Consider the following 26,656-nt stretch of genomic DNA (forward strand, 5'->3'; position numbering starts at 1 on the left):
AATAAAACAGGACAAAGAGCCCTGAAAATGTATAAAAATCCTAACATCAATTGCTTCTCTCCAAAATGCTGAATCCCAAGTCCTTAGTATTGTAGAGACTGTGTCAGAAAGAATGGTCACAATCAAATGATCTTGACACTTTTCTGTAAATAAAACATTCATCTCCTTACCTGTGTTGCAATCATGCCCCTAAGAATAATATAGGCTAATAAATACATAATCCATGCTTATTGAAATAGAAGGACATGGCTGAAGCTATACTTTTAGGAGTACAAATACAAGGTTCCTATCCTGTAATCTTTTAATCACTATAAACTATTTCAACTAAGTCATTCATCTCTGACATGGTTGGGACAGTAACATAGGCTGGGTACAGTGAGGCACTTGCCTATAATCCCAGCTACTTGGGAAACTACGATAGATGTATTGCATGTTTGAGGCCAGCCTGGGCAAATTAGCATGAGGCAATAACTCAAAATAAAGTAAAAAGGGCTGGAGATGTAACTCAGGGTGGAGCACTTGTCTAGCATGCACAGGGCACTGGTTTTAATTTCTAGTAGCACCCCTCCCCCCAAAAAAAGTGACACAGAATTACTCACAACATTTCAAAATACCTGAAATCTCAAATATTTCATATGACATATCTCCTCTAAACATCTCAAATACTTGGTGGAAGCCAAGTCAGTTTATTAAATTGTTTAAGTCTTCTGTTCTGAAACTCTCTCTATATCTAACACTGTTGCATTCCATAACTTAATAAATTCCTCCTACCCTGTCAGATCAGTACAGACTCATCCTGCAAAACTGTAAGACCTTTCAAAAAGAACTTTTTTAAATATATTTTTAGTTGTAGATGGACATAATACTTTATTTATTTTTCTGTGGTGCTGAGGATGGAACCCAGTACCTCACACGTGTTAGGCAAGCAATCTACCCACTGAGCTATAGCTGCAGCCCCTCAAAATAACCTTATGAATACTGTTTCATCTCCTCAATTAGTTGTGATTAAATTATCAGTGGTAAATACATATTACAGAAAATAGTGAAATTACACAATGATGCCAGGCAGGGCAATTCCACAAAAGTGGTAAAGTCCCTGAAAAATATAACTATCAATTTTGATTCTAGGCATTAATTGCATTTACTCCCCCCACCTCTATGCTGAAGATGGTCGACCCAGGGCTTTACACAAGTTAGGCAAGCATAATCCCAGCCCCTCATGTACCTTTTTTTTTGCTACTGGGGATTCAGCCCAGGGGCACTTTACAACTGAGCTACATCCCTAACCCTTTTTAAATTTTGAGACAGGGTCTTGCTAAGTTGTTGAGGCTGGCCTTGAACTTGTGATCCTCAGCCTCTTGAGTCACTGGTATTACAGACAGGTGTCACCACTCACAGCCCTCATGTACTTTGACAAAAAGAATTTAGCAAGTTATAACTTACCTTCTCAATCACTTTATTCCCCCCAAAACGAGTAACAAATTCTGCAGGAGAAGCCACAGTGAAATCTCGCTGCGAGTCTACTTTCTTTCGGTCTCGACATTGTTTTACTAGGTGCAAGCCAGACATGCTAGACCTATAAAAATGAGAAACCATCAGAGTGAATAGATGAGATTTCTTCACACTATCCATATCCTCTGGAAACCCACTTTTCACTACCATACTCATAACAACTATATCTATGTGGAGTCTATACTGGCAGACCACATACTTTAAATCATTAAATAGAAGACAGAAAAGAAAATCTTTCCTTGGGAAATTTTAGGGGAAAAAAAAAGTGGTCCTGAATAACAAAAAACAATATCAGATTTACCAACAGATGCCATCATAAAAAGGTAGGGAAAGGACAGAATGAAAAGAAATAGTATAAATAGTAGACTAACATAAAAAACAGTGAAGCTGTTTCTGAATCATGACTCTGCCATGAAGATGACCTTCACCTCTACATCTCTAGCTTCCGTCTTTCTTATGAGCTATAACTACATTTCAAACTGTCCACTAAATGTTTGATCCACAGGCATCTCAAAATCAACAATTCCAAAACCAGATTCTCTTTTATTTTGGGGGGGAAGGGTATCAAAGATTAAACCCAGGGGTACTCAACCATTGAGCAAGATCCTCATCTCATTATGTATTTTATTTAAAGACAGAGTCTCGCGGAGTTGCTCAGGGCTTCACTAAAATGCTGAGGCTGGCTTTGAACTCACGATCCTCGTGCCTCAGCCTCCCTAGCTGGTGGGATTAAGGTGTGCACAACGGCATCCAGCCAAAACCAAATTCTTTTTTTTTTTTTTTTTTTTTAGAGAGAGAGAGAGAGAGAGAATTTTAATATTCATTTTTCAGTTTTCAGCGGACACCACATTCTTTGTTTGTATGTGGTGCTTGAGGATCAAACCTGGGCCAAACACATGCCAGGCGAGCGTGCCACCGCTTGAGCCACACCCCCAGCCCAAAACCAAATTCTTTATACAGCAACATCACATACCATAATTCAATTATAAGTAGGGAACTTATAATTGATGTCTTTTTAAATTGACATTATTTTCCTAGAGATACATAAAATAATGGTGCTTCTAACAACCAATGATGTCTTAGATCAGATGGAATATAGTAGAACCAGCAAAGGCCTAGGTTTAAATTCCAGACCTGTCCATTTAATAACTCCAGTGATCTCTGGCAAATAATTTAACCTTTTTCAGATTCAGATTTCTCTTCATAAAAAATACATGATATTCAGTGTCTGTTATTTACTTATTTTCCCTCAGCAATAAATCCACCCCTTTTTGCTCTGTGACAATGCAACTATGAGGGCAAACTTCATTTCAAAACTGTCTTTTTTTTTTTTTAAAGTTGTAGTTGGACACAATACCTTTATTTTATTTTTATGTGATGCTGAGGATCGAAACCAGTGTCTCACACATCCTAGGCGAGCGCTCTACCTCTGAGCCACAACCCCAGCCCTTAAGACTCCTTTGATAGCTCTCTTCTGTTCATTTCTGCCAATGGGAAAGCATAAAGGATTTTAAAAAGGGACTTCGTTCTTTCCTTTTTCCAGATCTTATCAGTGTTATTCCCACAATAAGGGTTCATTACCGCATCTAGTTTCTTTCAACATTCCCAAGAAAAGTCTACAATATCTAGAGCAGTGGATCGTGTCTACTTGGCAGTCAGAGTACTAGCCTTGCCCTGCTCACTCATCCTCTGAATTGTGCTACCTGAGTCTAGTACCACCCGTCAGGCCAAGCTTCCAACCTTAGGGATTTGAGCACCATTTACTCAAAAGTTACCCCAGAGGTCTAAGTATCAGCCCCCAAGGCCCTCCTCCAAAGTCTTAGGTTCTGGCAACACTATAAGCTCTTCACTTTTGTGCTCCCAGCCCTAGTAGTGAAAACTGCTTCCTGTAGTTATTAACTCTAGCACACTTTTTTTGTTATTTTATTATTCTAATACCTAAGTAAACTGTGAGGATGACCTTAGGCCTGAGCCTAAGCAACTCCATTTTAAAAACTCCAGTTTGAAACCTGCAGTCTTACCAGGCATACCCACAGATCTCTCCAGTATAGCCTCAAACAATTTACTTCCCCTCACCCTGATAAACAGAGTGGAGTCCCTGGCAGGCTGCCCTCGCCTGATGAGGGAAAGGTGAGAAGATCAGGGTGGAGACCACCAGACCATTAGCTGATAAGGATTGAGGGGGGGGGGTCAAAAGTCCCAAAATTTAGTATAAATAATAGAGCAAATGAACAGGGATTCAGCCAGCTGAAACAAGGATGCACTAGGGCTGGAGAGCCTGATGAGGACCTGTCATCCTATCACTTGTCATTGTTCCTGGGCCTTTGCATGATCCTCATGGCTCTCAAACTGGACCTTGGTGAGAGCTGCAACTTCTCCCTATGACCCTTTCCTCAACAGGTCATCCACTCCATGCCAGGAAAAGCCTGCCATGGTTCCAGACCTGATCACCGCGGTCTGAGTGTGTGTGCATCTGCTGGACATAAAGCCTAAGGCTTAAGACTTTTGATCTGACATTTGAACTTAGCATATAGAGGGAATGTCTGTCATAAGCCTGTCATGATTAAGTGTGTTTTGTAGTACTTAGAATTAATCTAGAATTGTTTGCTGTGAATTAATTAATCTAGAATTGTTTGCTGTGAATTGATTATGTCTATTGCAGTGCCTAGCATTAAGGATTGTCATTTTCTTGATTAAGAACCTATAGAGTGAAATTGTATTGAGTAATTTGAGTGAATAAAGCATTGAAAGAGGCAGAAGCGCAGGGACATTCTTTATTTCTCCCTTCAACTGCATACGTCGCAATTTTGCCCCCTCACGACAATAATCAATTCTCACTGTTGAACACCCTCTGTTCATAATACCACGTATGTACAATATGTCAAAATATACTCTACTGTCAGGTATATATAAAAAGAACAAAATAATAACAATAATAATACCTGATGCAGTTTTTCTTTCTGTAACTAGACCTTGACAGACTCTGAACTTTCAAGGGCAATTATCATCCAAACTTTCAGACAACAGAAAAAGAAGAAAAACTCCCAAGCTAGAATAACAATGAAACCAAAACCAGACAAAAGTGTTACATGAAGGGAAAATTCTAGGTCCATCTTACTCATGACTATAGATGCAAACTTCCTAAACAAATATCTTTAAGAAGTATGGTATTGGTGCAAAGCCATCTTAGCCATTTTTTAGTCAAAAACATGTTACTCCAGGGCTGGTGTTGTACCTCAGTGGTAACGCACTTGACTAGCACATGTGAGGAACTGGGTTTGATCGTCAGCACCATATAAAAATAAATAAATAAAAAATTACAGATATTGTGTCCATCTACAACTAAAATAAATAAATAAATGGAAATGTTATTCCACAACCAAGTTGAATTTGTGCAAGGTATGTAAGGATGGTTTAATTTTAGAAAACTTTATGGAAAACTCTCTGTGTAATGGAAAAAAATAGAGTAAGATTGCAAAGGAGGAATTAAACTGGCATTATTTGTGAACGATAAACCTGTTTACATAGAAAACACAAAAGATTATACACAACAAATTATCAGAGTTAGGAGACCTTAATCAGACATTTAAAAAAACAACAGTTTTTCTCCTACTCTACTCTGTGTGATCATATATGTGGGAGGTTTTCCACACACACCAAGCAGTTCTGCAACAGACATTGGGTGGGTATCCTTTAATTCAACTCAATTCTGATCCTATTTTCCTGAAGATGGCAGCAGATTCCTCAAGCTAAAGACAATCCTTTGAAATTACACCCTGCTACAGATGTGACCTGTACTTCTGACCCACAGGCTATAAATCAAGGTTCTCGTGCCCTCCTCCTAGGTTTAGATAAAATTTGCTAGAGCATCTCACAGAACACAGGGAAATACTTTCCTTACAGTTATTATAAAGGATATTATAAAAAATACAAACGGAAAAATGGAACACAAATATTGGGTAAGGCATGTGGGAAGGGGCACAAAGGTTCCATATCCTCTTCAGGCACACCACACTCCAGGCACCTCCACTACCCTTCAGGTAACTCCATATGTTCAGTCATCTAGAAGCTCTTTAAACCCTACAGTTCAGGGATTTTTATAGAAGCTTCATTATGGGAGCATAATTGATTACATCACTGGTAACTGCTGATCAACTCAACATTCAGCCCCTCTGCCCTCTCTGGAGATAAGGGAGAGAGGCAGCCAGTCCCCATCCGAGGCTATTGAGGAGCCCCCAGGCATCAATTATTGCATTAATATACAAAAGGCATTTATCACCTAAGACATATCAAAGGCTTAGGAGCTATGTGCCAGGAAATGGACAAGTGCAAATAGAAATTTCACAGTATCATATCTAGACATGTCTAACATACAAAAAGTCCAAAAACGTTATATACAGTAGATTAAACGGATTATAAGGGGCTGGGGATGTGGCTCAAGCGGTAGCGCGCTCGCCTGGCTTGCGTGCAGCCCGGGTTCGATCCTCAGCACCACATACAAACAAAGATGTTGTGTCCGCCAAGAACTAAAAAATAAATATTAAAAATTCTCTCTCTCTCCCCCCCCTTAAAAAAAAAAAAACAGATTATAAAAATAAATTATAAAGTTTAAAATGTAAATATTTTTAAGAGACACACATAAATATGACAAAACTATATAAAGAAAACTATACAGAGAAAAAGTAATAGACATATGATTAAGGAAAATGGTTATCTAGGTAGGGGGAGGTAGATAGAAGGGTTGAGAAGAGGCCATATGGCTAAATACTAGTTATTGCTAAGGACCCACCTTTGGTTTAGGTGGGAAGGTCAAATTCTTTTTACGTCAATTTTTTAAGTAACTAACTAGACAAATAAATAGAATGGGCCACATGTAGACCCATGATAAGCATTTCATAAACCAAGGATTATGTCATTCTCCACCTAAAGCTACACATGCACATATAAACATAGATCTCTATCTAGAGAGAGTGAAGTATAGAGAAGACATACAACTAAGAGCAGTAATAAGGCAGGGAAAGGGATTGATAATGAGATTTAATCAATGGTATAGAGATACTAAAGGAATACTCTTAAAGGTCACTTGTAATTAAAGAGGAGAGAAAAACAAATCTTACTTTTAGTGATGTGACCTTTTCTATAGCCATAGTCAAATTACTATTGGCAATTATTCCCAAACTTTGGTAAAAGTTTAAAATACAAACCAAAGAATGCTATGTGCCAATGTCTGAAAGACAGCTGATTTTTTCCAACCCATCAATCAACTGTTATACTTCATAGTATACTCTAATACTGTACTTAACTTACTTTTAACTGCTCAGGAAGATAATACTACAAAAATCAAATGGGAATGACATATTGGGTCATCAGTTGATACTAAAAATAATGCAGCAGAAAACTATTCTGCACCTGGGGGTGGTGGCACATGCTTTTAATCCCAGTTACTATCAGTGAGGCCATAAGCAACTTAGTGAAATCCTGTCTCAAAAAAAAAAAAAAAAAAAAGGAGCTGGGGAGATGTAGGATGTAGCTCAGTGGTAAAGTGCCCCTTGGGTTTAATCCCCAGTACAAGGAAGGAAGGAAGGAAGGAAGGAAGGAAAGAAGGAAGGAAAGAAGAAAGGAAGAAAACAAACTACCCTGCAGCAGGCTTAAAGGTATCCAAAATAGATCTAAATGAGAAATACATAAATAGATTTAAATAGGGGAGCACAAAAAAAATTCAGTAATTGGGGCTGGGGTATGGCTCAGCGGCAGAGCGCTCACCTCACACGTGCAAGGCCCTGGGTTCGATCCTCAGCACCACATTAAAAAATAAATAAATAGAAAGGTATTTTCAAGCTGGTCAATCTAAAATTCTCTTTATCTTTGCCTACCAATTATCTAATTATTGTATATCTAGATTGGAACTTTAAAGTTAAAAGGGATATGTTAGTTAGATTTAATTGTTGTGAAAATTAAAAATTCAGTAATTAAGAAATACTTAAGAATTTTAAAACTCCGCTTTCCTCACCAGCTACAATTTGACTTCTTCCAACACACAGAAATAAAACAATAAATCAAAGAAAAAAATACCAGGAGAACAAGGCAGGAGTGGGGACATGTTTATCAGCAGGTACGAAATTATGGACAGCAGGAATAAGTTCTAATGTTCTGTGTTCTGTTGTACAATAAGGTGAACAAAGTTAACAATAACATTGCATATTCAGAATAGCTAAAAGAATTTTGAATGTTCTCACCACAAAGAAATAATGTTTGAGGTGGTAGAAAAACTACTCAAATTTGATCATTACACACTGTATACATGTATTAAAACATCACATTGTACCCCATAATATGCACAATTATCGTGTCAATTAAAAACTTAATTTTAAAAACTAAGCATATACCATTACCATGCCAACCCCATATTGGAGCCTAGAGCAAGAGAAAAAAAAAATCAGTATTTCAATCCCATCTTTATTCAAAATGTTGACGTTTTGTTCATCATGAATTTTTTACATTGATTTTGATTTTAAAACTATTTTATCAAAATATGATTTATATTGAGGGAATAGCATTAAAATAAAAAGATTCACAGTGGCATTCTTCTGTTTCTTATTTCAAATTTTTAAGTACAATTTTCTGCATGTGGCTCCAATTTTAAAGTGTAAATGTTCCTTTCCTGACTCCTTTAGAACGCAGGTCTTCCTAAAGAGAAGCACCAAACCTTACAAGGTTGTCTCTTCTATAACCCAGCATACTATTTCACTTTATATATACCTATAGTTTCATATACATTTAAGAAAATCAGATTAATCTTTCTTAACTTAGTGCCTCTGTCAAAACTCAAGTGAGTAGGCTCTTCCTTTACACTTTACATGACTTAAGGTGGCTCTTCTTAACTTGCAAAACCAACACTTACAGGGGCATAGCAAGAAGGGATAGTTCAGAGACTATGGCAACTTAATGTACCAGACTTAAAGATAACAGTCACAAGGAAGGCTATACATCTCTGCTGTGACTAAGTGTATAAGTTTGCTAATGGATGCCAAAGCACTTTCTAACCCAAGATACTGACACTTCAAGCTGGTCAATCTAAAATTCTCTTTATCTTTGTCTACCAATTATCTAATTATTGTATATCTAGATTGGAATTTTAAAGTTAAAAGGGATATGTTAGTTAGATTTAATTGCTGTGAAAAATACTTGACAAGAACAACTTAGGGTGGGGCTGGGATTGTGGCTCAGTGGTAGAGCACTCACCTAGCATGTGTGAGGCACTGGGTTTGATCCTCAGCACCACATATAAATGAAATAAAGATAGTGTATCAACCTACAACTAAAAAATATATATATATTAAAAAAAAAACTTAGGGGAGGAAAAGTTTATTTGGGCTCAGAGGTTCAGTCAATAGTTGACCAACTCTACTGCTCTGGGCCCCAGGCAAGGTAGAGCACTATGGCAGGAAGGTGTGGCAGAGAAGCACTGCTCTGCTCATGGCAGCCAGGAAGCAGAGAAAGAAAAGAAAAGTGGTTACTGGGAAGATGCACCCTTCCAAGGCACCTCCAGAGACTTACTTCCTCCAATAAGATTCCACCTGCCTATAGTTACCATCCAGTCAGTCCGTTCAAACTAGGATGGACTGATTACGTTACAGCTATCTTAATCTAACCATTCACTTCTGAATTCCTGCATCAACACAGGAGCTTTCAAGGGATACTGCATATCTAAACTGTAACAAGGGGCCTTAAATAAAATAAGCTCTACTTATGGGCTAGTTCTTTTGTCTAATATCACAAAAGAAGTTTATAGCATAGACAAATAAGAAACCAGGTTTCCTGAATCTCATTTCAGTGTTCTTCCAACTATACCATGCAACATCTAAGATTATAACAAATAATACTGGGCTGGAAACAGTGTGTGTGTAGTGTGTGTGTGTGTGTGTGTGTGTGTGTGTGTGTGTGACCAGGGATTAAACCCAGGGGTGCTTAACCACTGAACCACATCACCAGCACCTTTTGAGATAGGGTCTCACTAAGTTGCTTAGAGCCTTACTAAATTGCTGAGACTGGCTTTGAACTCACAATTGTCCTGCCTCAGCTTCCCTAGCTACTGGGATTATAGGCACGTGCCACTGCACCTGGCCAGGGCACATATTTAAAAAAATAATAATAATAAAATCATTTTGTCTATAATTTTACTATAATTTCATTTCTTTCAGGCCCCAAGTCTACGGATTATTATCAATTTATCACACTGAGTAATAACATGAATGAATCTCAGCAACACCATGTTTAGAGAAAGAAACAAGACACTAAAGAGCATATACTGGCAACCTCAGATTGATGAGTTGGCCTGGCCCTCAAGTGTGTACTATCTGGCTCCTCCAGTCCCACCACTATGAAGACAGTGGTTTAGCAGCTCCAGCTGGAGCACAGGCTTAGCCACATTAAGATTTCCCAAGCAACTGCAAATCTGAAACAATTCTGGTGCAGAATGTTCAACATGATCCCCTGTCAATTGGAGCACAAATCCCAACAGACTCCTGAAAGTCTATTCCTTTTTGTAGTCAAATAAATCTTTCAGAGGTTTCCCAAACCACTTCTCATAAACCAGTGAATATTCAAGACAGTTAAATCTGAAGCCTGTACAAAAGCCTCTCTATAATTCATGTGCGATAACAAACTTCTACTTTTGTCCTTAACATCTACCTCTCTGAATTTTAATGAATTTCTATTTCACAAGGGTAATTATTTTATATATACTAGCAGCAGCATACAATAAAATAAGTAGTATTTTTTAAAAAGAGCTCAGACTATATGACTTCATATAGACATTCTGAGTCATGGAAAACTAACTTATAATGCAGAAAGCTCAACAGTGTACTGGGTTGGGGAAAATTACTGCAAGGGGGTGTGAAGATGATGAAAATGTTCTATATCTTGATCCTGATTGTGATGGTGGCTGGTGGCTACTCAGATAGATAACATGTCAAAACCATAAAATTGTAATTTTTTTTATAACAGGAATTGAACCCAGAAGCGCTCTACCACTAAGCTACACCCCCACAGCCCTTTGTATTTTTAAAAAAATATTTTTTAGTTATTGATGGACTTTTATTTAATTAATTTTTTTATATGCAGTGCTGAGAATCAAACACAGTGCTTCACATATGCTAGGCAAGCACTCTACCACTGAGCTACAACCCTAGAACCAGCCCTTTGTATTTTAAGATAGGGTCTTGGGGCTGGGGATGTGGCTCAAACATAGCGCGTTCACCTGGCATGCGCAGGGCGCTGGGTTCAATCCTCAGCACCACATAAAAATAAAATAAAGATGTTGTGTCCACCGAAAACTAAAAAATAAATATTAAAAAAATTCTTTCTCTCTCTCTCTGAAAAAAAAAAAAAAAAAAAAGACAGGGTCTTGCTAAGTTGGTTAAGGCCTTGCTAATTTGCTGAGGCTGGTCTTGAACTTATAATCTTCCTGTTTTAGCCTCCCAAGTCACTGTCCAGCTAAAACTATAATTTTCAAAAAGGTGAACTTTATCATAGGTAAACTGTATCTTAACCTGATTTAAAATCTCATTGCAATGTCCATGTAAAACAAGTACATTTGATTGACTGTAAATTATACTTCAACAAAGTTCACTTTTAAAAAACTGTCACTGCTTCTTTTCAGGGAAAACACCAAAAAGTTGATGACACCAGAGCAGCAGGAGGATCCAGAGCTCTGCGCATGGGATGCCAAGGGGTTCACAGGAGCAAGGTCAAAGAGGGATACTGGTTACCAGGCTGGGCTGCCTGGTACTCCCTACCCATCAAGGAGTCTGAGATCACTGACTTTTTCCTGAGGGCATCCCTCAAAAATGAGGTTTTGAATTCTTGCTAATGCAAAAGCAGACCTGCGCTGGCCAGCAGACCAAATTTGTGGTATTTATCACCTTCAACAACAACCTACAACAATCACATCATCTGGATGGTAAGTGCTCCAGGGAAGTAGTCACCACCATCTGTGGAGCCATCATCCTGACCAAGCTCTTCGTTGTTCCTATGCAGAGCTACTGGGGAAACAAGATTAGCAGGTCCCACATGTCCATCAAATCTCTCTCAGGAATTCACTGACCATTTTGTAAGAACTCATCAGATTCTAGTGTGGAGGACTGAGGCTCCATTTGTGACTAGTCACAGGGTTTTTAATACAAGAAAAATAAAGTGAATTAACCTGTGTAAAAAAATAATAATAATGAATAAACAAAAACTTTTAAAAACCATTACTAATGATATGGAAAGGCAACAAAGAGGAATAATGCTCCAGAGGTACCCACACCTTGAAATCAAGGTCTACAAGTATGACATCCAACATTTCTCTACCTGTCCTCATTGTATCTTCAACACTTTAGGCACCTTCACTTCATGTTCCATAGTTATTTAAAAATCTGAGAACACAACTGTTAAGCAAAACACACATTGGGACTGATTTTGGGAACTTTCATTTTTCTACTACTCCTACATATATTTAAATACCTAACCAGCACCACATGTTCTTTAGAAGAAACATAAGAGGGGCTGGGGTTGTGGCTCAGTGGTAGAGTGCTTTTCTCATGTGAGGCACTAGGTTCAATTCTCAGCACCATATATAGATAAATGAATAAAATAAAGGTCCATCAACACTAAAAAATATTAAAAAAAGAAAGAAAGAAACATAAGAGGATGGCAGAGTGGAAGCAGTTCTAATCTATTACAACTTGGCTTTTTCAGCAACAGGAACTCACCAGTATATTATAATATTTCCCCCTGCCTACTTACACACCAGCCTTTTATAAATACAACAACTGCTTAGAACTTAAAGGAGGTTACATTTTAAGAGTCCCAAAATAATTGTTTGAATGGCAAATATATCCATCTGCCCTCCATGAGTCAAACTGACAGATACAGAGTAGTGAAGCAGAAAGATGATGAAGGAAATCAGAACATGTGAATCAGCAACTTAAACCCCACAAAAGTTGGACTAGAACTTTTATAAATGTAAATTCTATTCTTCCTGTATGAGAAATGAATGTGCATGGCCCTTTATTCCCTCTTATGGTTTCTAAAACATACCATGCTATTGTCAGCCTCTGGTTTCACACTGCTTATTCTCTGTCAGGAATATCCTTTCCTTCCTTGTGTGCCACTACTACTCCAGTTCATCCTTCAACATGAACTAAACTGGTTGGGGATACAGCTCAGAAAGCACTTGCCTAGCGTATACTGGACCCTGGATTTAGGCCCCCAGCACTGCAAAACAAACAAAAAAAGCAACAGTCAATTCTCCCAGTGAGCTCCTTTGGCTCACACTGATTCTCCAGCTTCACCCTTAATGAGGGTGAGCCCCCTTTGTGCCACACCAGAACCTACACATACATCTTTCCTACTAATCACACCGGACTATTACATGAGTTTACACAACTGCCTTCCTTGATAGTGAGTCCTTTGAGGTCAGAGACTTTTACTGATCCTTTGAGGATGAGAATTCCTATTCATTCTATATATCTCCTGCACCAAAGAGTTATTGGCATATATAAAATTTGCTCAAACATTTCTGAATGATGATGATTAGTAATTATTGAAAACTAAATAAAAATAACCACCACCATTTCTGACTACTTGCTATGGGACAGACACTGTGCTAAGCTCTCACATGCACTGGCATATTAATCCTCACAATAATGATAATGATATTTGAGCACCATTTTACAAGTTAGGAAAATAAGGCTTAGAGAAATTGTGTAACTTGCCCATGATCAGAGAGAGTAGAAGTTACAAAAATGAGATCTAAATTTAGCCTGACTCCAGAGCCCCTGAGCTTGACAACTCTACAGTACTACATTTAGTTAAACTGCATTGAATATATGGTCACAGTATAACTCATGTGAAGATTAGGCCTTTAAAGCAAATACCAAGTGGTTGGGTTTGTTGGTGTTCTTGTTTTTTGTTTGTTTGTTTTGTTTTAAAAATATTTTTGTAGTTGTCCACGGTCCTTTAGTTTATTTCTTTATACGTGGTGCTGAGAATCAAACCCAGTGCCTCACACATGCTATGCAAGCACTCTATCACTGAGCCACAACCCCAGCCCTGTGGGGGTTTTTAGTTCTTTTGTTTTTTGGTACCAGGGACTAAACTCAGAGGCACTCTACTGCTATATCCCTAGTTCTTTTTATTTTTTGTTTTGAGACAGGGTCTTGGCAAGTTAATAAAGATGGCCTCAAACTCGCAATCCTCATGCCTCAGCCTCTAGAGTTGCTAGGATAATAGGGTACATCATCATGCCCAGCTATGGTTTTTTAACAGATGGTTTTGTAGAACAGACTACTTACATCGTTCCTTCTCACATATTCTAATGTCCATATAAGTCCCAAATATTTCCATGCCATACTAATCATTACAAATCCAAGTTCCCTTAAGGACTGAAAGAATGGCTAATATTATAAATAAGTGAAATGATTTACTGACCTGAAAGGACATATAAATAGGCATTATCTTAAAGTTAAAAAATAAATAAATTTGGACAGTGAGGAACAAGCATGCATAAAAGACAACACCTTTTAGGAGAATTTTTTCTTTTTTATTCAACTGTAAAACTTTCAAAATACTGTTATCTTTCTATAAGAAAGCAAGTTATAGGGCTGGGGTTGTGGCCAGGGGCACAGTGTTTGCCTACCACATACAAGGCCCTGGGTTCAATCCTCAACACACCACATATAAATAAGTAAATAAAGGTATTGTGTCCAACTACAACTGAAAAGTAAATATGAAAAAAAAAAGAAAGAAAGTTATAAAAGTCACCTAAAACTTAAGCAGTTTAGTGAGACCCCCATCTCAAAATAAAAATTAAAAAGTGGAGGAGGCTGGGCAGGTAGCACAGTGGTAGAGCTCTTGCTTTGCTTAGCATGCCCAAAGCCCTAGGTTTAATCCATAGTAACCCCCCCCCCAAACAAATCTTATGCCTTTAATAAGCAAAGTTGAACTATCTTCAAAAAAAAAATAATAATAGGCAATTTTATTTTTTATTGATGCATTAAAATTATACTTAAATAATAAGTAAGTTTAAAGAAAGGGCTACAGAACATGTATAATGTCCTTAACTGCAAAATACCACACAAATTTAAGTTTCTTTGGTGAATATAGTTTAAACTTGCTAACACAAAGTCAGGCAAACAGGGGCAGAATTAAACTAAAAGCAGAACTGACTGGAGGGCTTTAAGAAGCAGCACTTGCAAAAGAACATTACAGATTCTTAGACTCCCTCCATGTTCTCACACAGTAGCACAATTATTCTTTCTCTATCCCAGGCTAGCAATTAAATTTTACTGGATTTACTCTCTGAAGTGGTGAGATCACAGAGGGCCTAGTTAAAGTAGGGACTGGGCATGATAGATAGCACAGAGAAAAATGAGACACCATGATGAAAACAAGGGGATCAACTGTAAAGGTAAATTTTCACTCCTCACCTACCTTTTCTAAGGCAGCTATTATACACTGTTGTCTTCCAAAAGGATGGAGTAAACCAAGAAAAAGGGACAAGGCAATAGAGGATCCAACATGGAAGAAGTCCCAAGATGACTGTAAAAATTGTAAAAGGATAAACTGCTCCAAGAAGGATACCTCCTTGGAAAAAATATATACAAATTACCTGTCTGATGTATTTAACGATAGTGTTAGACAAAAATTATCAGAGGTCATCGTTACGGACTAAGCTCCTGCACTAGGCTCCAATAGACCAAGCTAAAAATCAAGATGGAGTCATTTACACTAAAGTTCTTTGTCATCAAATTGAAATTAAGCCGTTTATCTGACTTTCCAGAGAAATCAGGGATAGTGAGTGAACACCCAAATTTTCCAAATACACCAGTATTTAATGGCATATACTCTTAATTACCTCTGCTTAATTCCTTCATACAAAAAAAAAGAACACCTAAAGTAACCTGATGTTAACCAGGTATTTTTCTGTTGTTCTGTCTCCTTGTCTATGAAAAGTAACGGTGAAAGATCAATCAGGTTTTTGTTTTTGTTTTCTTCAATCTTTTTCTGTCTATAAAACCAAACTCCTCTGCTTGGTTCATGGGAATATTTATTATTTATGCAATGAAGTGTCACCATATTCTAGAATTTAAAATAAAGCCAATTCAGATCTTGAAACTAAATCACTGCAACTTTGTTCATTGACAATAGAAAATCTAACACACATACACTCTCTTTCTCTCTCTCTCTCTCTCTCTCTCTCTCTCTCTCTCTCTCTCTCTCTCACACACACACACACACACAAACTTAGTCCCTTTAAGCTGTTATAACAGAATACCATAAACTGGGTGGCTTTTAAGCAACAGAAATTTATTTTTACAGTTCTGCATACTGGGAAATCTATGATTAAGTCACTGGCAAATTCAGATATGGTATTTTCTTACTATGTTCTCACATGGAGGAAGGGAAAGGCAGTTCTCTGAGGACTATTTTATAAGGGCACTAATCCCAAATCCCATCATCACCTCCCAAACATTCTACCTTCTAACAGGAGAATACATAAACATTCAAATACTATATACACACAAACTCAAACATACATATTTTGTTTATATATATATATATATATATATATTCATTTCAAATATATAAAACAATGTTTGCTTTGCATATATAAATATAAAATGTTATATATAAAACAACCATTTTAATATATTTAAAATATTTGTATATATTTTAAAACCTCTTTATATACTTGTGTGTGTATATATATATATGATATATATATTTTATATTCAATACCTCAGGTTTTATTTCTTTGACTCACAAATTTTGTTTGGTTTTTCCCCAAAAGGGAGAAGAGGTGGTTAAAAGAAAAGAATGATTATTCTGAAGACAAATTTTTCAGTGTTTTTTGTTTCTTTTCTGATTTTGCCAAATTCCCGTTTAATTTTCAGATAATTTTGTTCAAAATAAAAACTACAGATGAAAAAACAAACGAACAAAGAGATAATGGAGGGGCTGGGGTTGTGGCTCAATGGTGGAGTACTCGCCTAGCATACATGAGGCACTGGGTTCAATCTTCAGCACCACATAAAAATAAAGATATTGTGTCCACCTAAAAAAAAACTGAAAAATAAATATATTGGAAAAAAAAAAAGATAATGGAGGGACCCTTAATGAGTATTGTGGAGCCAATCATTCTTTTTGTCAATCCTCTGCTGGGGAGGCACAGACCTGTTAGAGGAATGAAGAAGGCCTGTGAAAGCACCACTCACTTCCTCCTCAGCCTGAGAGTTTTGATAAACCCAGCCTAATTCCCTCTTAAGATTGAGAGCCATCTTATCACAAAGGCATGAAAAGTTAGTTTTGGCTTTACTATAAATTACTGTGATTTCTAAACTTGCTGGGAATGCCTGCCTGTGCCTTGAACTCACCCATATCTGGCTTTCCCTGACCAGATAACAACCCTCTCTGAAACTCTAGTGGCGCCTCATAAATTCTGATGTTGGGATCTAAATTTACTCCGTAAGTGCTGGACCATTAACCTACAACCTTCCTTTGTATTATGCTTGTCAAAATCCAGTTATCTGTGAGCTCTTAAGACACCCCGCTTTTTGTAACTTTCTGTGCTATAAAGCTGTGCTCCTAGAGAGCTAAGGGGCTGTCTTCTGTTCCCATGAGTTTCGGGAGAGACAGCCCCAGCTGGCCGGAATTACAAGCTTGCTTTAATTTGATTTAAATTGGAGTCAGTGGTCTTTTCTTTGTGTCATGGTTTAACAAGTTTGACATCCTCAACCACTCCAGTCTGGATACATGCCAAGACAGATACAGTAGGCACCTTTTCCAGTCCAGACACATATTCTAAAAAGGTTTTCAGCAAAACTATCTTCAACAGGATGCAATGTATACAAAATATAAAAACTAACAATAAACAATATCCTCTCTTCACACAAGTTGAAGAGACTTCACTCATGAAATATTAGCCAAATCCAGTGAACAAATTTGGCACAGACTGAACTCCCTTAATGAAGTAACAGCACCACAAGGCCCATGCAGGGGTGTTATTTCCAGAATAACTACAATGTCACACATGGGTTCATATAGCTTCCTATCGAATTCTGAATGTAAAATAAAGGTTTAGAAATTCAGAACAAATATGCTAGTTTTCATTTATGTCCTTAAAAAATAGCCTTCTTTTTCATACACACACACACACACACACAAAAATCATCCAATCAAATTTCCCATAAACTCTAGGGCTTATCTGTCAGTACATTCTGTTTTTAAAAGAATGGCTCCTACCTGTGAAGCATGTAATATCTCATTTCCTTATTTTCCTCTGCAGAACCCTCCATATAAAGATGGCAAAGGAATGGAATCTTTTTCTTCAGATTTTGGCCTTGTAAACAAAAGTCACAGTTCTTCCTGTTGCAGCTGCTGAAAACCCACAAGGACAAGAGATACTATGCCTTCCTGGCCCTGCTTCAACCAGACTAGAGTATTCTTGATGGTCTCAAACTACAGGATTTTGCCTACTTGGTCCCCAATTTCCCCACCTTTCCTCCTTCTTGCATTTTCCCCCTCACTTGGTTCACACACAGAATTAGTTGACTTTCCAAGGGGGTTGAGAGGATAGGGGGAGAAATCTTGTACAATTGGAAAACAGCAGTACTGTTTTAGCTGCAACAGACATGTTTAACTCAACTTTCTTCTGACAGTTACCAGAAAAAAGCTCCACTGCCTCTCCTGACTACCAGGAGCACATGACAGGAGGCCCCAGGGCAAAAAAGAAGGCAAAATTTACAAAGACAACTAAACCAAGAAAATAATGGGGTCATGAGGGAGGAAGACAGCACAGCCTAAAGGTAATTTCTGAGATCCAATCAAAATAAATACTGATTATCACATTCCAAGAAGGTGAAAGCAGGTACAGAGGAAAAGAAAGCCAAGTAGAAAGGAAATGTGCCACTAAAGTAGGAGTCATTTTCAGGACAACACAGTGATACTTACAAATGCACAAAAATTTTAGTCACCAAAATTTCAGAATGAGAATGAAGCTAATGCAAAATAAAAGATGTGGATAAAATCTTTAAAGAACAAAGGGGCCTGGACAAATATTTTGGACAAAGAGGTCTAATCTAGTTTGTGCAGAGAAGAAAAATCCTGCCTCAAAATAACACTGGGACATATATATCACTATGACAACAAATTTGCAGTAGAAAATTTTAAAAATAAACAATGACTGAACATTATACAGAAACACCTTCCTGTTTTAGCTTTGAATTAAGTAGATGCTCTTATTATATTGCTCTCTTGTAATGCGAGGAAAAACAATAGCAAAAGACTCTGAAAGCTTAGAACCTATAGAAAGACAACTTCCTAAGACAATTCCTCAGGATTGTTATAATTCACTGGGGTCTTATTTAATCTGAATCATACACCATTAGAAAAAAATTCCCCACCAAAGTGCTGGATAGAAATAGTTGATAATCTGATGTCAATCACACTGAGGGCTTATTAACCTTCCAGAGACTCTCGAAACAGAAGTATACAAATGACTAAAGCACAGAAGATTGATGATCAAAAATCTTAATCTTAATATATCCAGATGACCCAAATTGAAAATAATCAATCAGGCCATCTAATGTGACCACCAGTCATAATAAAATAAGAAAGTCCCTAATTGTTCTCTTGTCTGTACCACTTTATACCATCCCTCTACACCATGCTAGTGCCTGATGGTAATAGCCAAGTTTACTTGTTCCTTTAGAGAAAGAAGCTGCCACAGAGGAGCCCTTCTGTCTTTACATGTCTTCAGGATAAAACATCTCAAAAGTAGAGCACTGAAGCTTTTGATCAGGAGAATTACAGCAGCCACAATTGTAGGAGCAGCTCAATGTCACACACATCTAAACATCTATAAACGCAGACAGTTAACAAAAAAGAACCATTCTTTGCCTTTGTTATAAAGTTTGATATTCAAAAAGCAAATAAAGCACTGAGTATAGAATAAGACAGCCTGTATGGCAATAGACTACATCTGAAAAATAAACAGAAGAAGGCACATTCAGTAACCAAGTTTATGCGAATCTTTCTACAACAATCAAACACATACAGCATACCAAGATAAAAAGCAAAACTAGAGTTCCAACTCTTTTGTGGATACTACCTACAATGTTTCTGTAATATTAGAAGACAAAAATAAAAAAAAAATATTCACTTCAACAAATTTGAAGAATTTTAATCTACCATGAATAGTGTCTCTAAGGTGGACACATACCTGGCACAAAATCCAACTAGAAGCCCACACTGATCCCAGCATTGTAACATGCCAAGGACCAAGAATGATGTAGTAATTTATTCTGCAGACAATGATGCATTCGCTGGCTTGATTGCAATGCAGTCTGAGTTATACTGCAGCACACCCAGAGGGACTGTTTTATATCAGGGTTTTTATAAGTAGAGAAATCTTGGATTAAAAGTATATCTTTATTGAAAATCAAATGACGTGTATAACAGTTTCTTTGTGGACTCTAAATTCTGTTTCACTGATAAATATGCATAGCCTTGCAGCAATGCCTCATGGTCTTTATAAGTGTGGCTTTATACTAAGTTTTGAAATCAGGTAGTGTAATTCTTTTAACTTTCCTCTCTGTTTTCAAAATTGGCTATTATGGTCCTTTGGTTTTTCTTGTAAATTTTAGGATCAGTTTGTCAAATTCTAGAAAGAAAAAAAAAAAGGCTGCAAGGTTTTGATATTGACTGAATTTATAGATAAATTTAAGGAGAATTACCATCTATCTTCACAATATTGAATCTTCAAAGTCCTGAACATGCACTGCCTCTCTTTTTATTTTGGTCTTTTTAAATTTCAATCAGCAATATTCTATAATTTTTAGCATACAAGTCTGTTATTTTTTCTGAAAACTTTATTCCTATTTTATCCTTTTTGATGCTACTGTGAATAAAGGTATTTTATTTTATTTTCAGATTGTTGATTTCTAGCTAGCATATAGAAATGTGGTGGACCTTTGTATATTGATCTTATAGCCTGTGACCTTGCTAAGTTAATAGATAAACTCATTTAAAAATTTTGTCAACAATTTTGAGAAATAATTCACATAACATACATTTTACCCTTTTAAAGTGTATAATTCAATGTTCTTAACCTATTCATATAGCCTATTCATATATAGCAATCACAATCAATTTTAGAACATTTTTATTACCCTAACAAGAAACCCCATAATCAGTAACAAGTCATTCCTCATTTCACTAACACCCTTCCCCAGTACTAGGCAATCACTACTTTCTATCCCTGTAGATTTGCCTATTATAGACTTTACATATAAATAAAAATATGATCTTCTATGACTGGCTTCTTTTGCTTAGCATATTTTCAATGGTGTAGAATGTATCAGTAGTACCTTATAACTTTTTATGATGAACTAGTATTCCATTATATGAATATATCATATCCTCAAGTGTCCTGAAATTAACCAACATGCTTCTAAATGATTAGGGCTGGGTTGTGGCTTAGTGGTAGAGTGCTTGCCTAGCACATGTGAGGTGCTGGGTTCGATCCTCGGCACCACATAAAAATTAATAAATAAAATAAAGGTATTGTGTCCAACTACAACTAAAAAAATTTTTTAAATAATTTATAGGTTAAAAAATCACAATGAAAATAATATTTAAAATGGAATGATAACAAACTTGGAACATGGAATGATATCAAAACTTGAGAGCTATAATAAGATAAACTGTGGATACAAAGAGAGAAATTAATAGATATATGATAAAGAAAGTATAGAAAAAAATTTAATAGCAGAATCTAATAGTGAGTACAAAAGTATTCTCTGTAAAACACTCTCAATTTTGCTGGGTGATTGCAATGTAGCAGTTGTTATTGTTTTTGTTTTGTTTTGATAGAACCCAGGGAGCTTTACTGATGACTGATCTACATCCCCAGACCTTTTCTAATTTTTTATTTTGAGACAGGGTCTCTCTAAGTTGCTGAAATTTGCCCCAAACTGTGGTCCTCCTGTCTTAGCTTCTCAAGTTGCTAGGATTATAGGTATGTGCCGGCTGACTGCAATTTTTTATGGCAAAATATTGAGGGAAGGGCTGGGGTTGTGGCTCAGCGGTAGAGCACTCACCTAGCATATGCAAGGTGATAGGGTTGATGCTCAGCACCACATAAAATAAAATAAAGGTATTGTGTTCAACTATAACTAAAAAAAAATTTTTTTTTTAAATGTTGAGGGGGATAAAAAAAACTTGTGGGATAAAGCTCACACTCGGCTTACAGGAAAGTGTAGTTTTTAGAAATAGAAAAGAAAGAACCCAAAATCAATGATTTAGGCAACTGAAAAGGTTTTTTTTTTTTGTTTTTTTTTTTTTCTGGTTTCCACCATTTAATTGTATTTTATTCACATGGTATTAGGGGAAATAACAAGCTTTCCTGCTCCAACACATTAAAAGAAATATCAGGAGACCTTTTAAAAGAACAACATCCATTCCATGGCTAAAAGCTAATGCTTTGACAGCTTAAAGAGTTTTCACTATATGTTTAAAATTAATCTTTGAATGAAAAAAGTTAAATTCAAGGGGCTTGGGTTGTGGCTCAGTGGCAGAGCACTTGCCTTGTACATGTGAGGCACTGGGTTCGATCCTTAGCACCACATAAAAATAAATAAACAAAATAAAGATATTGTGTCCATGTATAATTTTTTTAAAAAAGTTAAATTGTATGACATGTCCTCAATGCCTGAAAAAGCTTTTACATGGGGAAAACAGGGCTTAAAATTTTCCTTCTAGTTTTATTCTTGAATTCTCCAATTTTTTTAAATATTATTATTGCCTTTTGTGACTGTCTTTGATCAATTCTTAGGCAAGTGCTCTATCACTGAGCTCCATCCACAACATTTGATCAACCTTTCTCTCTCTCATTTCTTCAACAAATATTTATTGACTATTATAAACTATAGAAAGTACTGGATGTACAATAGTAAACAAAACATGCGATCTTTGCCCATGTGTTACAATATAGTGGAGATAAGAATCAAATAAATAGGTTAACAAGAATATTATAAATTGTGATAAATGCTATGACAGTAGGGGAGAAGGGAATATAATGAGCAATAGCAAGCCTCTTGGAGCAAATGAAACCTAAAAGATTTAAGTAATCTGGCTGGGTGTGGTGGTACACTCCTGTAATCCCAGCAGCTCACAGGATGAGACAGGAAGTTTATGACCCTAACAAGACCCTAAGCAACTTAGTAAGACCCTATCTCTAAATAAAATATTTTTAAAAAGCTAGTGGTATGGCTCAGTGGTTAAGCACCTCTGGGTTCAATCTCCAGTTCAAAATAAATAAAATGATTTTAAGTAATCACCGAGAGAATGAAAGAGAAGTCTAGGCAGAAGGACTGGTGCATGTGGCCCTGAGATAGGTAAATGACTGGCCCACTAAAGGAACTGAAAGACCAGTATAATTGAAGCATTGTTAGCAAATGGAAGTTGAAAGAAGTCAAACCACTCATAAGAATTTTATATCTTATGCTATGTGCAACAAGAACCCAGAAAGCCAGAGTGTAGAGCTAGGAGTATACCTAGTGGGGTGCTTGCTAGTTTACTTGAGGCCCTGGGCTTAACCCCAGTACCACCCAAGAAAAAAAGGAGTAATATAAGCAAGGAATCCAATTAGGTGACTATTCAAGTAGTCCAGGCAAGAGTTGATGGATCAAAGTTCTAATAAAGTGATAGCAAATAAATATACTGAGATAAATATGTGGAGATAGAATCAATAGAACTGAAGAAGGATTCCCCACAATTGTGACATGAACCAAGTAGCTGAATGTGCTATTTAATAGGGTGGGACAGATGAGGTAAGGAACAAACTTATGGAGAAGGGTAGGGAAAATCAAAAGTTCAAAGACTTTAGGATACTCAAGTGAAATTTCATATAAATAGGCAAAGAGCAAGTGATCTCAGATGATAGGTATATGAGGAGTATTATAAATTTGGGAGTCAAGAGAATATGAGCAGTAGCAAAGGAATGAGATTGAACAGAGATAAAATATATATCAAGGGAAAACAGAAGGTCCAGGTTTGAGCAATGAAAAAAAGCCAACATTTCAAGGTTACATGAAAGAGGACAAGTTTGCAAAGGAGACCTGAAAAAGTAGTATGGAGACAGGAGAAAAGCAAAGAAAGTGTTATCTTTTTTTTAAATATTGTTTTTTAGTTGTAAATGGACACAATACCTTTATTTTATTTGTTTATTTTTATGTGGGGGATCAAACCCAGTGCCTCACGCATGTAGGCAAGTGCTCTACCACTGAGCCACAACTCCGTTCCAGAAAATGCTACCATTTTTAACAGAAAAGACAAGACTGTGTTTTAAGTTCTATTTAATAGAACTGTTGAAAGGCTCAAAAGAATGAGAACTGAAAAACATCCACTGGATTTAGTAATATGTAGTCATTAGTGATTTTATAAGAGCAGTTTCACCATGGTTAGACTGAGACCAAACTAGAATAGCTTGAAGAATGAATGGAAAATGTGGCAGTAGAGAAAGCACTTCTGAAATTTTGGCCATGAAGTGAGGCAAAGAGGGCAGTAATCCAAAGGGAATGTGGCCATCAAAGAAGGGTTTCATAAAGATGGGAGAGAGCAGAACACAGCGAAACAAAGAGGAATGATCACCAACAGGCATGATCTAGCAGAAAAAAGGGATATTTAAAATATAAAGAAGAAAAGGATGGCCAAAGGAGGGAGAGCACTGAGTGCTTGTAACAAAAAGGAAAAATGAGAATGGGAATAGAGATACAAGTAAGTTTGAGATGAAGTGTTAGAAAGGGAAATCTTTGGCCTAATAGTTTCTATTTTTTTCTTAATGAAATAGATGGCCAAGTAATAAAAGTATACAGGGAACAGACAAAGGGGAGGCTAATGGCTTAAGGATAATGATGAAGGAATGAAATTGTTACAGTGGAAAACAGAAGGCCAAATTACCAGGGAGGGAAAAAGGCAAATGAACAAGAAAAATTTCATAGCACAAGCAGAATTTGAGAAGAATGATGATCTGAAGAGGTAAATGCAGTCAAACACGGTAGCACGTGACTATAATCCCAGCGACTTGGGAGACTTAGGCAGGAGGACTGCCAAATTCAAGGCCAGCCTTAGCAACTTAATGAGACCCTGTCTCAAAATTAAAATTAAAATAAAGGGCTGGGGGTGTAGCCAGTGGTAGAGAACCCCTAGGTTAAACCTCTAATGTATACCCCCTATAAACACATAGGCAATGTAACTTCAACAGTCAGGGAAAGGAAGTGTCAATAAGAAAACATGACAATGAGAGTCCAAAATAAGAGACCAAGCCAAAAACAGAAGGAGCAAAGGACACAAAGATGGAATGAATGTATGGGGTGCGTTGAAGAAGAGTCAAAAATCTAGTGTAACTGAAATAAGGAAAGAACACTAAGTACATAGAGAAACAAGACTAGAAAAATATCAGTTGTGGCCAGATTGTAAAAGAATCTGAACGCTATGACTGAATGCCTCTCAGTCATTATTAGGTTGGTAAATTATGTAATCTGAATTTGTATCCTAATCTGTAAAATGCAGGTAATTAGCACTCACTCTACAGGACTGTTTGGTTAAATGAGATAAATATTTAAGTACTTAGCACAGTGTCTGCCCTATATTAAGTGCTCAAAAACTGGCAGTAAAGGTTGAGGTTGACATATGAGACCCTCAATGACCTAACCTCTATCTTATCAGCCTCTTCTTCCATTCCACTAACCACACTATCTCCCTTAACATCCAAGTAATACTCAATGATTTGTAATTGCCTTAACATACTAAATGTTTCGCTGGCAACTCTGCTCATGTTGTCTACCCTTCCTGCTATACAGACACCTCTCTCTATAAGCTTGTCTTTTTACTGTTTATCATTAAAATCCCAATATAAATATCTCTGAGACCTTATCAGATTCCTAGATATCTCATCAAACCTACCATAATAATAATTAGAGCTGTTATAAGTATCCAGAAAAAGATAAGCCAGTGAAGTCTTGTATGACTATAGTCCCAATTATTCAGAAGGCTGAGGCAGGAGGATTGCGTTGGGAGGTGAGGTGCTAAGCAACTCTGTGAGACCCTATCTCTAAATAAAATATAAAATAGGGCTGAAGTTGTGAGGCTCAGTGTTCCACTGCCTCCGAGTTCAATCCCCAGTACCAAAAAAAGAAAAAAAAAAGTCTATAGTTTACTTGAAAGCACTATACCAATGTTAATTACGTGTGTGTGTTTGTATTTTAGTTGTTGATTTATGTATTTATATGCAGTGCTGAGAACTGAACCCAGAGCCTCACACATGGGAGGCAAATGCTCTACCACTGAGCCACAACCCCAGTTCTAATTACTTAGTTTTAATAAATGCTAAGTAAGGGTTCTCAGATAAAATATAAGATGCCCACTTAAGTTTGAATTTCACATAAGCAAGTTTTTATATAGATATTTCTATGCATTATTTGGGACAACTTATACTGAAAAATTATTCTTTGTGCATCTGAAATTCAAAATTAACTGGGCATCCTGTGTTTTATTTGCTTTACCGGGAAACTCTACATTAATGTACTATGGCTATAAAGGATGTAAACATTAGGTGAAATGGAATAAAGAATACACAGAAATTTTGTGCTATCTTCACAATTTTTCTGTAAGTCTAAAATTATTTTAAAATAAAAAAAATTTTAAATTAAACCTAAAAGATTTTTAATAAGGTAAGAAGATGTTATATGGAAAAAAGCAAGAAAAGTGAACTATGTATTCATAGAACTATATATTCATTATCATCATTATTACACTCCCTTCCCGGCCCCTGCCATTTTTCCATCTTTTTTTTTTAATATTTATTCATGAGTTTTAGATGGACACAATATCTTTATTTTACATTTATGTGGTGCTGAGGATCAAACCCAGTGCCTCATGCATGCTAGGCAAGCACTCTACCACTGAGCCACAACCCCAGTACCCCCCTTTTTTTTGGCACTGGGAATTGAACTCAGGTGCACTCTACCACTGAGCTACACCCCCATCCCTTTTGATTTTTTATTTTGAGACAAGGTCTTGTTAAATTGTCCAGGCTGGC

The 26,656-nt window shown here is 36.7% G+C and overlaps 1 protein-coding gene across 4 annotated transcripts in view; it reads right to left on the reverse strand.

Moving 5' to 3' along the window:
* Acaca (acetyl-CoA carboxylase alpha) overlaps positions 1-26,656 on the reverse strand; it is a 271,109-nt gene that overhangs the window by 182,352 nt on the left and 62,101 nt on the right. For all 4 annotated transcript variants that reach the window (XM_076871149.1, XM_076871147.1, XM_076871151.1 and 1 more), the window contains exon 4: positions 1,444-1,576. In XM_076871149.1, the coding sequence (XP_076727264.1) occupies positions 1,444-1,576 (133 nt within the window). The remainder of the gene's footprint in view (positions 1-1,443; positions 1,577-26,656) is intronic.

The sequence above is a fragment of the Callospermophilus lateralis genome, chromosome 11 (genome assembly GCF_048772815.1).
Source record: "Callospermophilus lateralis isolate mCalLat2 chromosome 11, mCalLat2.hap1, whole genome shotgun sequence".
NCBI classification, from domain to species: Eukaryota; Metazoa; Chordata; class Mammalia; order Rodentia; family Sciuridae; genus Callospermophilus; species Callospermophilus lateralis.